We start from the raw sequence: 12,129 nt of genomic DNA, 5'->3' as shown, positions 1-12,129 counted from the left end.
TTCATTTTAGCCAGACACCTATTTCCTGAAAAGCTTGTTGACCTCGCTAATGGTATCGGTACTCAGTGGGGAAAAAAATGGAAATCTTTCCAGCGCCTACTATGTGCCAGCAGAAGGCTTGAATGCTCCTCGAGCGTGTCCTTATTTAACCCACATGTAGGTGTGTGAACTGGAGATCTTCATGGCCTCCTTTGTTAGAGAAGACAAGAGTCAATGGAGTTAACAGCTTCTCCAAGATCACACAGTGAGGAAGAGAGGAAGGTAGCCAGGCACTATGGTACACACTACTGGTCCCGGCTAATCAGGAGGCTGAGCCTACAAGTTCAAGACCAAACTGGACAACCAAGTGAAACCTCTATCGAAAAATAAATGAATAAAAATAGAAGGGCTACACGCCGGTGGCTCATGCCTATAATCATAGCTACCCAACAAGTTAAGATCTAAAGCCTGTGGTTCAAAGCCAGACTAGGCAGGAAAGTTCATGCGACTCTTATTTCCAATTAATCACCAAAAAGCTAGAAGTGGAGCTATGGCTCAAGTGGTAGATCACTAATCTTGAACAACAACAAAACAACAAAAAACCTCAAGAACAGAGCCCAAGCCCTGAGTTCAAGCCCTAGTACTGCCATACACACAGATATATGTATATATTATCTGTGTGTATACATATATGTGTGTGTGTGTGTACACACACATATACATATGTATATATATTTACATGAGGGAGGGAAGAAGGGACAGAGGAAAGGAGGGAAGGTGGAAGGAAGGGAGGGAGGGAGGGAAGGAAGGAGGGAGGAAAGGAGGAAAAAAAGAGCCAGAATTCAACAGAAGTCTGATTCCAAAGCCAAGTTATTTTTCCATCACAGAGATGTGTTCTAATTGTGTGTCCTCGTGAGGTTTCTCCTTTCACCTTTCTCTCCAAGCCAGCCCCAATTTGGAAGCAAATTCTTTGACAAGAGACCCCCTTCTTCCCCTCAAATTCCTGTCACTTTCCAGCCATTTCTTCTCTCCGCCAACAGAACCAGGCAAATTCACAGAGAAAGTAGAAGAAAGGGAATACTTCATACATAAAGAGCCCAACATTCAGTTCAACAGCAAAGCTTCTTCCAAGGCAGGGGGGTGGGGGGGAATTTTTAACAGAAATGGGAAGTTCAGGGCTTGGCAGTCATGTGACAGACGTCCAGACTTAAACCACTTAATCTTCTCCACCATTTAACATGGGCACCTCCCCAACATTGTTTTTGTAAAACAGGCTCCAAACGGCTAGGAGATTAGAAGTGTAGAAATAGCACAGCAATATTTTTAAACCAGAAATCGCCTGTGGGCATCTGGGCTGCCCCTGGGGTCACCACAGGAACGTAAATACCCATCGCATCAACGAGCTCACTGGCCCTCAGCGGTCCCTGGAACCAGGACTAGTTTGATGCTGGTTAGGCCACACCCATGGGCCCCCATCTACCTGCCTGGTTTGGGGTGGGAGTGTCTGGCTGTCACTGGACGCTTCCTCTGGGAGCGTATACTGAGCCCCCCTCTTGTCAGCACCTCCATCATCCTAAGTAAAAACCCCAGGGGACGGAAGCCTGAACGAACCCCTTGTCACCTCTACAAGGAGGAGGACCTGCTTCCCGCTAGCCCCTCACCGGGTTTACTTTTCTTGCTTCCGGGGCTTTTGCATCAAGGGGTCTCTGCTGCAGCAGCCCCCCATGGTCCCCCTCAGATGTGAAGAAGAATGATCTGGGCATCCTCACCCATATAGCCTGGGCACAAATGAGGAAGGAGATGGGTCTGCAAGGGAAGAGGAGCCGCACAACTGGCAGGAACAGGAGAGAGCCCTCACCCCCCCCCCCTGCAGGGCCACAAGCTCCCTGAGAACAGCAACCAGCCGGGTCCCATCACCACTTCACCTGCGTAGCCCGGTCACCCAGACTCCAGGACACAGGTTTGAATGCCAACTCTCACTCAGAAGCCGTCTGTGGGCCCGGCACTGGTGGCTCACACCTATAATCCTAACTACTCAGGAGAGAAGATCCAGCCCGGGCAGAAAAGTCCAGGAAACTCCAATTAAGCACCAGAGCAGTAGAAGTGGTGCTGTGGCTCAAGGAGGTAGAACACTAGCCTTCAGCAAAAGAGCTCAGGGACAGCCCAAGGCCCTGAGTTCAAGCCCCATGACCAACAAAAGAAGAAAAAGGAGCAGTCTCTGAAGCTCCAGGCTGAGATGACCTTACTGACTTTGTGCCTTCATTTCCCTACCCACAAAATAAACGTGGAATCTGACCTACCTATCCACCTCCAAGATAGTTTGTGGTAAATGCAAGTACAGAAGTATTTTGACTATTGTTTCTCCCCTTACAGCAGGCAAGCAGTATCCGTGGGATATATGAGTCCTTGTGCACCAAATATTTACTGTTCACCTAGGATGATGATGATGATGATGATGATGATGATGATGATGATTGTCTACAGGAGTATGCAGACATTCACATGTATAACAATCATCCAAGGAGCATGTTTTAAAAAAAATATGCAGAGCCTTAGACCAGAGATTTCCCCAAGTCTGGCGTTAGGGCCAGAAATGCTCTAAAGCAGATGTCGCCTGTCCCCACAGAGTGTCAGTTGGTGAGACAAGCACAGGTGCCAATGCGGGCCCCACACCACCTCTCCTGACAGCAAGCGGATCTCAATGGTGCTGCTGACAAAGACCTTACCATCTTATTAATTAACTGAATTTGGCGATGGAGTTAATAAAAGCATAGCCGGTGATCAATAAGGAAAGAGTATTACCATTGCCATCCCGCTATTGCCGCAGGCCTCGCACCGAGCTCTTTACGCAGGTGTGAGCTGGTGATGAGGTATCTCAGATTGATTTGCAAGGTTGATTATTTCACTGCATTTGCACACAAAGGGTTTCAGGCAAGACATATTATGTGTCTTCCCTATGACTGCTCTCTCTCTCCACCCTTCCCCCGCCTCAACACAGTTGAAGACACAGGGCCCAGAGAGAAGCTTCTCAGTTCAACCACCAAGTCCACTCAAAGCCCAGGTGAGCACCAACTAGACTCCAGAGACAGACACCCTGGGGGTGAGATTGCACGGTGGAGACAGTCTGAGCCTGGACCCTGGGGAGAAGCTGGGTAAGCCTCCCAGAAGGCATGGCAGCATTTCCCAGGCAACCTGACTTGGTATGAGTCTTGAACACAATGTAGCAGCCAGGACCAAGTCCTGCCTTCTTCCCAAACAGGTCACCCATGTACCCCTCCACCACCATCAATGCCACCATTTCTTTTTAGCAATTATTTCATGCTGGGCTCCATGGGCCCCCCATTTTTTGCATTCCTGTTCATTTAATTATTCTGTCACCCCTCTAATGTCACGACTACTTGACCTCATTTTTGTTTCTGTGTGCTGGAACTGGAGCTTGAACTGAGTCTGACCATCATCCCTTAGGTTGTTTGATCTTGTTTCTTCCTACCACTTGAGCCACATCTCTACTTCAGGCTTTTTAGTGGCCATAAGAATTTCACAGACTTTCCTGCTCGGGCTGGCCTCAAATCTCAGTCCCCAGATCTTAGCCTCCTGAGTAGCTACGATTACAGGTCTAAGCCACCAGTGCCTGGTTGGAGTTTTTGAGGTGTGTGTGTGTGTGTGTGTGAAGAGTCTTAGCACAAACATAGTTTCCACAACCAGCAAACAGAAATCTTTGAGTACGTGAAGATTCTGCTATCTTTCAATCTCCAAGGCCTTGCACTCAGCCCCTCGAGAAGTTATGAGCAACAGCTGACAGTTGGACAGACTCTTTAATCTTCCAGACCTTTCTAGACAGGGCCTGTCAGGAGAAGGCCCCTTATGGCCAGAGACTTCTTCCTAGGGAGTCAGCTCAGACAGCACAGTTGTCCCTCGAGAGCCCTAGATTTAGATTGTTAACGCTTCAGGGACTTAAGAGATTATTTTGTCCAATCTCCTCCATTCACAAGGCCTAGAAAGGTGGAATTACCGACCCCAGGGGCCCAGCTAGGCAAGACCCAGGCTGGACTAGTCTGGTCTCCACTATTCTTTCTATTCCTCTCACCTCACTGCTAGAAAACTAGTGACCAGAGAAAGGAGGAGCATGGTGAAGTGCTGAGACAATGTCCCATGACACTAAGTGGCCAAGGAGAGGGCAGGGAGGGAACAGGAAGGAGGCACGGAGGGGGCAGGGAAGCTGGGGGGAAAACATCCCCTCCTCCCTCATCCCCATAAGTGGCTAGAGGATAACAAATACCATGATCCATGTGGTGCCAAGATGCCAGGACCAGACTGTGAAAGGTTCAAGGTCAAGTCTTCGCTGGGTTCAGCTTAAGGATGGGCTCCAAATTGCATATTGCTGCAGGACCAGGAAGGGGATGCTTTGCAAGGAAGGCATCTCGAGAAGTGCAGGAGCAGAGGAGGGAAAGTATGGGGGATCAGGTGTCTGACCAGGGTGCACAGTCCGGGTCCTTCAAGATGCCTCCAACCCCAGGAGACCAAACCCTTTTGCCCAAGTCTGGCGCTCTATCACAGTGCCACGTCTGGTCTTCTGGTGGTTAACTGGATATGAGTCTCACGGACTTTGCTGTCCCAGCTGGCTTCAAACTGCCAGCCTCAGATCTCAGCCTCCTGAGTAGCTGGGATTACAGGCGTGAGCCATCAGTGCTTCAGTGAGACTGGTACCCATGAACCTCCCTCCCACCCTCAGCGACCCCCCTACCCCAGGACCAGGCCAGCCTGACTGTGATCCATCTACCATCCTCATGACGAAGGAAAGCAGAGCTAGAAAACTCACACTGGAGCACAGCTGCGAGCCCTTCGTCATCGTCGCACAAGGAGATGACAGTAATTAGACCTCACATTTTAGCAGAACATTTCTAAGGCTAAAACCAGTTTTATTGTGGCTTTTTACATTCGTGTTTTTCTGTGTTGCCTCCTGCTCCATGTGTCGAGTGTCACTGCCTAGTGTGTGATTTTTGTGCCTTTCTTTCTTCTTACATTTATGGCACGACCCTTTTGGAGGGCGGTGGCTCTGCCCATTATACAGATTAGGAGCTAGAGGAACATGAAATACTGAGACCTGTGGGTAAAGCCTGGGGCTATACAGGTGCATGGGTAATGCACACACCACACACACACACACACACACACACACACACACACACACACACACACACACACACCCCTCTGTAGAATCAGTTTAATGAATATGCAACTAACATTTGAATAACTGTTCTTAATGGCGACGGCGACCTTGGGAGCTGCCGGTGCAAGTGTCATGTGGAGCAAGGGCGAGGGGAGGGGGCGCTGCATGGATGGGGGGAGTAGCAGCTGGAGTGGCGTGGGTGGCACCCAGGCAAATGCTGCTCATGCCGCAGCGGCACTAGACAAACATCTGTTCATAGGACACCCAGGCCCATATGTCCACAGCCTCCCTCCACGCTCAGAGCCCACGGGCCACAGTCTACGGCAGGAAACCCTGAACCTCTGGGCCTACTCGCCTGTGGCAGACTGGGTCATATCGGGGAGAAGTGGCCAGGGCCCCGCCCCCTCAAAGTCATGGGTGGCCAAGGGCACTCTCTACCTGCAAAACTAAGATGCCCCTCTAGCCTGCAGGGAGAGATATGTCCTGTGACACTGAAGTCTCACCCTGGGAGAGGAGGGCTACCCAGGCTTGACATGGCGCTACATTCTGAATTGTTCTGACTTTGTCTAGCCACGATAGTGATGCACCAACCAACCCTAGCCTTCCGTGGCAAGACAAGAGACCAGCCTTTGGCTCATTATTAAATCCAAGCCTGGAGTCAACCTCAGCCATGGCCAGGGGAAGAGAAATACCCAGGTGTCCACAGGAACTCTGCACCCTTGCTAAAGAGGAGGTCTTCAGGCATGCTCGCTAGGTGACAGATGGAAGGAATTGACCCTCCACCCTGGCCACCACTTGATCTTGTTGTCATAAGGTTGAAGACAGTTGCTGGCCTGTCCAAAAACATGGCTGGTTAAGCTAGTCATGGTAGTTCACACCTATAATCCCAGCTACTTAGGAGGCTGAGATCTGAGAATCTAGGCTCAAAGCAAGCTTGGGCCAAAAGGTCCATGAGACTCTTATACCCAATTAACCAGCAACATCCCAGAGTAGAGGTGTGGCTGCGGTGCTCGAATGCCAGCCTTGAGTGAAAAAGCTAAGGGAAACACCTTGATCCTGAGTTCAAGCCCCAGTGTGTTAGATATCTGGTAAATTTAGGCGCCAGGGGAAGGAACAAGTTGCTGATAAATCTCAGGGAGGAGGCAGTGCAGAAGATAGAAGAGGCCTAACGTTCACTGAGCACCAGCTCTGTGCTGGCTACATATGTGCATTAGCTCCTTTAATCTCACGTCATAACTAGAGAAAGGGAGCTCAGAGAGTCCCAAAGTCACATGACTAGCAAATGCAGAGCCAGGATGTAAGTGAGTGGTTTGCTTTGACTCCAATCCCACCACACCAGCAGATTTCACTCTATTTTTTTCTCGCACTCCAATATACAAAATGGAGACACGCTCTGGTTGAAAGAATCCTTGTCCACTGGGCCTTCCCCTCCGCTTCATCCCTCCTGAGACCCTGCCTCACCCCTCCAAGCTCTCACATCCTTGGGGGTCAGCAGAAATACTGAACATTCTAGAAGACCTTGCTCTGCCCAGGATAGTGGGATCTCACCTGGATCCCCAGGTGAGCAAGCACCAGCTCCCCTGAAGAGCCCGCCCTCCAGGCATTGCTCTGAACTCTTTACCCACCCTTTGGGGTTCTGCAGTGCCCTCTCCCCACTTCCCCAGTAGAACACCCACCTCTACAAGACTGCCACCCCTTCTCAAGCTGGATGTCAAAGAACTGGAGGGTGGGAGAGCACCTCACCCCCATCCCATCCACCAATGCCTCTCACCTCCCAATTCGGCCCAGAGCACCCAGCTCTCTCTATTCTGGGGTCCCAGCGCCAGGAGGCTAATGCTGTCCTTAGTTCCTACATCTAGAACCCTATAGCACAAAACCCTCCCAGGTTTGCTCTGCCTAGTGCCACCCATCAATGGTTCCAATGCGGCCCCTGTCCCTGGGTACAGGAAGAGGGGAATGCCAGGCTTCCCTGCAGAAGGTGAACTCAGTGCTGAGACCCTGGGTGTACTAAGGAGGCCAGGCCTCTTCTCCCACTCCTGCCCACCCCCATTGCAGGGAAAGAGAACAGAAAAGCTCTGCCTGATGCCCCCATGGCTGAGATCCAGTTACCCCCTCTCTAGACTAGGCTCTTAGCTTCACTAGGTATACATGCAAATCATATGCAGATTGCATGCAAATGTAGGGCCTGCCCTTGGGTTCCTGGCATGCTGCCATCTGTGGCTGCCTATAGGTCTACCTATTCAGGCATATGGGTACCAGCTAGAACTACTGTAGTTGGGGTGAGAGAACAGCCGGGAGTTGTGCCTTGTGACTATTTGAAATAACCCCAAAGAATGCTTTCTTCAAGCTCATGTAGGGAGAATTTCCAATCCTGGGATTGGTGCCTGCCTCCCCCGTTAAGCTCTCTGATTATTCCCTTTCCCTTTTCTTACCCACCAATCAAGCCACCTGTCCCCTGGTAGATCAGGGGCCCAAGTGCTTCCTGTGGCTAGGATTCCTAAAGAGATGAGAGGCTAAGAGGGCTAGAGATGTCCTGACAACTGTCCTGTCCTAACAACTTCTACCCCATAAAGTGCTCTTAACAAACCTTCACCATGGCTCTGGGGGCCATCAGTCTGCCTGCCAGTCTGGGCCTAACTCCCTATTCACTTTTCCCCCTTCTCCCTGTCCCCCAGCATCTGCTCAACTTCAGCACCGCCTTTGGGTCAATTGCTATTGTTTCTAATTGAGCTCCTCATTCTGCTGCAAAAATATATTAAAGGCAGCTGCTTTGATGCCCCAAACAACGAAGCATCAGAAAGATTTGATAGGCATCATGGAAAATTGCATCCTCCATCATCTTATTCTAGCAGCCAAGGCCTCTCTGTCTACCCTCCCCCTTCCCAATCATGCACTGGTCCTTCACCTACCTCCTCTAAGTTGGGTTTGCCACTTAAGAGATTTTTTAAAACACAGCTTCCCCCCAGCATGCCCCCCTTTTAATTAGAGACTGAACAGAATGTAGAGATTTTCTTAATGGCCTGACAAAGGCTTTTAATTTGGTCTTCTCCAGAGAGAGGAACCATGAGTCCCCATCTGAGAGGTTGGGGTGGAAAATGGAAAGAGAAAAAAAAAAATCAATGCAACCCATTATTTTGGCTTTTAGAAAACAGGAATTTTAGTGCCGGGGAAGCTTGTTCTTTTACATAGTAAAAATGCAAATGTGGGCAACACAGATGCTAGCACGCTGGATGGAACAGCGGAGAGAGCCTCGCTGGGGTCCATCTGGCTGTCCAAGCCTGGATATGTTCTGGCAAGAAGACGGCAGTTTATTGGAGACTTGATAACCCATTATTAAAACACCTTCCCGGTTTAGTTCTGGGGAATCGGGGCTGAGCTCAAGCTTCATCAGAAATAAATAAATAAAAAGAGGTATTTTTGAGAGAAATGGAAATAACAGAAGCTTAAAACGCATTCGATAACTGCTTAATTCCATCCAGAGGACGCCCCGTCTCCTCCTGTGTTGTGTTTTCCCCCCCTCTCTCCCTGCCTCCTCCCACTCCTCACAGATGGACGTACAAATTATTGCAAGAGGATATTGTTTTCTCTAACAGACTCGAACATTCACATTTACATTTTCCTTGGTGCCGCGGGGGGTGACTGGCAACGGGAGAGAAAAACACACCAAACCCCATCTTTCTTCTTCCCTCCACGCAGCATCTTCTCCGAGCCACCTCCGTCCCCACCTACCATGCCACCCCAAGCAGAACAGGCCCCGGAGGACCAGCCTTGGCACCTAAGACCCAATTAAGGCACCAAGTAAAAGAAAGGCCTGTCTGGCGAGATGCCCTGGCACCCCACACAGACACTGGAGCCTCAGCCTCACACAGGCACCAACGCTCTGCAGACCCCAAAGCCACCCAGAGCTCATCACATCTGGCACCTCTTGCCTGTGCGTACCTGCCCCCTCTCCTCCCCAGCCAGGGGCAGCTTCCTTGAGGAGTGAGAAAGGTTTCGCCCCTCCCACTGCTGTCCTGAGGCTTCTGGGCCTTTCTCTGCCCCCACCCCCATCTGCTCCTTTCCTATCAAATAACTTGGTTTCATTTATTAATGCTAGTCTTCCGGGTGGGGGATGTTGGGGACCTGCAGCTGTCTGCCAAGGCCAGGGAAGGGGCTGCCCTGGAAGAACCTTCCAGAAGAGAGACTGCGGCCAAAGACAAAGCAACAGAATGTGGCAACAGCTCTGGTCTATGCTTTCTCGCCTAGGGGGGAAAAAATGAGAAAGGGGATGGGGGTGGAAAGAAAGAGAGAGAGAGAGTGAGAGCGAGAGAGAGCGCTAAGGAGAGAGAAATCCGCTCCTCACCTTATGTATTTTTAATATTAACGTAATTAAAGCTGTGAGCCAAACCAGCCTATGGGGGCGGAGGGAAGCAGGAAAGGGGAGAGAACTGGGGTGCTGGGGGGAGGGCTGGGGTGGAGCAGGAGGCAGACTTCTTATCCTGCCAAGGTGGGCTGAGGGGTTGATGAGAAGCAGCGAGGGGTTACGCAGACTGGACAGTCCGTGCAGCTGCCCAGTGGCCTCCACTGGGTCTGAGAAACTCCACTATTTTACCCTGGACTCCAGCCCATTCTTCGCCGCTCGCCAGCTCCCCTGGCAAACCCTAGCAGCCTAGGCTGTGTCGGTCTGGCTTTGATCCTGCTGTATCTACAAATAGGGGTCCCTCCATCTCCCCGTGCCCCGGCCCCGGCCCCGAGCCTCTGGATATAGCAGTTGGCTCCAGCAGGTTGCAAATTCCAAACCCTTGGGGCTTGGGCAGAGGACTGGACCCCCTGTGCCTGCCAGGCCCCCAGCCCCCCTCTTGAGGGTCCCTCCCCCGACGCCTCGGGATCAAGGGTTGCCCCTGACCAGGATAAGAGCCCTGGCAAAGGTGGCTGCAGGAAGAAAATCGCCCCTGGGACGCAAAGGAGAAAAGTTAGAGGGCAGAGCCGGTCACGCCGAGCTGGAGCGAGCGCCTGAGCTCCGCGGCGCCAGGGCGCGGACTCGGGCGGCCTCGTCTCCAGCCACGCCACGGGCCAGCCCCGGGGCACGTCCTCCTCCGCCGCCGCCTGCAAGTGCGACTGCTGGCGCTGGCCGGGTCCCCACTCGGTGGCCAGGTGGCTTCCGCTGGAAATGCCCGGCTCTTGCCCAACCCTGCGTCCTCGCCGCCCATCAGGCGCGTGGCGCCCAGCGGCAGGTCTGGACGCGCCGGGCGGGACGCGGACTCGCCAGTGGCAGCCCCTTCTCCCGGGCCGAGGGCCACGCCCCCAGCCTGGACACGCGTGTCCCATCCCGCTGGCCAGGCGCCCCAGCAGCGCACACGGCGATGCCAGAGGTGACCACGGTGGGGCCGGGGAGTGGGGAAGGTCCGGAGGACAGCGAACCCGGGGATCGGACAACAAACTTGCTGTCCGAGGACCCCCCCCTCCCCGCCGCCATCCCCACCCCGCGGCCAGCCGAGCGCCGAGAAGCGCCCTGCAGCGCGCCCGCGTTCGCGCCAGGGCGGGGGTCCCGGGTAGCCAGAGGGGCGCCCTGAGGCGCCGAAGGAGTGAACCGCCCGGGTCCGGGGTCCGAGGTCTGCCTTCCCAGGTCTCCTGGACGGGGAGTCCGGTCCGGAGCGCCCCTGGACAGGGGGAGCGCCGCGGGGGTCCCGGCGCAGGCCAGCGGCTGGGGGAGGGGGCCAGGGCAGAGCTGCGGCGGAGCAAGCTCGGGGAGTGGGGGGCTCCGTGAGCACCCCACACACACACAGACCCGGGCGCGCCCCGAAACCTCCGGCGCGGGCGCCGGGCGGAGCGGTCCCGGGCTGACTCAGCGGGGTCATCTCCAGGCGCTGTCCCAGCCCGCTGCGCCCACCCTGGGCGGTGCACCGGGTCGCTGCCCCGGCCCCGGCGCCCACGGCGGAGCGGGGGAGGCCCCCCAGCCGGCCGCCGGCCGCCCGCTCGGGTCTCACCTTTGTGGAAAGAGTCCAGGAGCAGGAGGAAAGTTACCAGCCACATGCCATAAAGAGGCCCTATTCTCCGGGGAGGTGGTCCTGTGGCCGGCCGTGCGGCTCCGCGCTCCCAGCCGCCCGCGCTCGGCGCCCCGCTCTCTCTGCGCCTCAGCCCGGCGCTCGGCTCCTCCCTCCGCGGCTCCCCGGCTCCTGTCATCCGCGGGGTTGGGCCAGGCGGCCGCTCTCCCCGCCCCCCCACCCCACCCGCGCGCACCCCGGGGAGCCCCGCGCGACCCCCGCGGCCCGCGCTCCCCGCCGGGCTGCGCGATCTGGGGAGCCCGGGGGCGTCTCGTCACCCACCGCTCCGCTCGCCCACAGGCGTGTGTCAGAAATGTGCCTGGAGTCCGCCATGCACGGGACAAGGACGCCCCGTGCGTTGTGGCTCCGGCACCGCGGACCAAAGCTTCCGATCTCTTTGGGACTCAGTTTACCTCCTTGGCTGAGGGAGCGCGGGTGGCTCAGCCTCTAGTGACTTCCGCACGCTGCCCCCCCACACCCAGAGCCCTGCCCGCGTCCACCCCAGCTCCAAAGCTCTGCCCACCATCATCCCAATATTTGCCACATTGTCACCGAGCAATCATCTGCAATAAACAGCTCGGCGACTGCACGACCTAGGATCCTCTCCTTAATCTCGCCTACCCACTCCCCGCCGCGCGCTCGCCTGCAGAGATTGGTTTTTTCCTCACCCTCATCTCCATAAAGTTGCCATTTCATTCAACTCCGGTGGCGAGGGTACCCGGGCAGTTCGGATGGGGAGGGAACGCCGGAGCCCCTGCGGAGCCCGGGGAAGAGACCCGGGAGAGGGGCCGCGGTGGCCTGCGGCCTGGGAGGCAAAGCCCCCCTCTTGCCTTAGATCCCGAAGACGGGGCCTGCACAGGACCTAGGGAAGGGACGCAGGTGGCCCAGAGAATGGACGAGGTGCCAGGATTTGGACCTCCTCTTTGGCAGGGCCCACCAGGCCTCACCTTGGGGGCA

At 54.6% G+C, this 12,129-nt stretch overlaps 1 protein-coding gene across 1 annotated transcript in view; it reads right to left on the bottom strand.

The window, feature by feature from the left end:
- Dscaml1 (DS cell adhesion molecule like 1) overlaps positions 1-11,311 on the bottom strand; it is a 232,804-nt gene extending 221,493 nt beyond the window's left edge. The window contains exon 1 of the mRNA XM_090319324.1: positions 11,116-11,311. Within this exon, the coding sequence (XP_090175450.1) occupies positions 11,116-11,311 (196 nt within the window). The remainder of the gene's footprint in view (positions 1-11,115) is intronic.
- Positions 11,312-12,129: the final 818 nt, after the last annotated feature.

The sequence above is a fragment of the Megascapheus bottae genome, chromosome 27 (genome assembly GCF_031878675.1).
Source record: "Megascapheus bottae isolate mThoBot1 chromosome 27, mThoBot2.hap1, whole genome shotgun sequence".
Taxonomy (NCBI): Eukaryota; Metazoa; Chordata; class Mammalia; order Rodentia; family Geomyidae; genus Megascapheus; species Megascapheus bottae.
The sequence above is the reverse complement of the archived record's forward strand: the minus strand, read 5'-3'. Positions and strand labels throughout refer to the sequence as shown.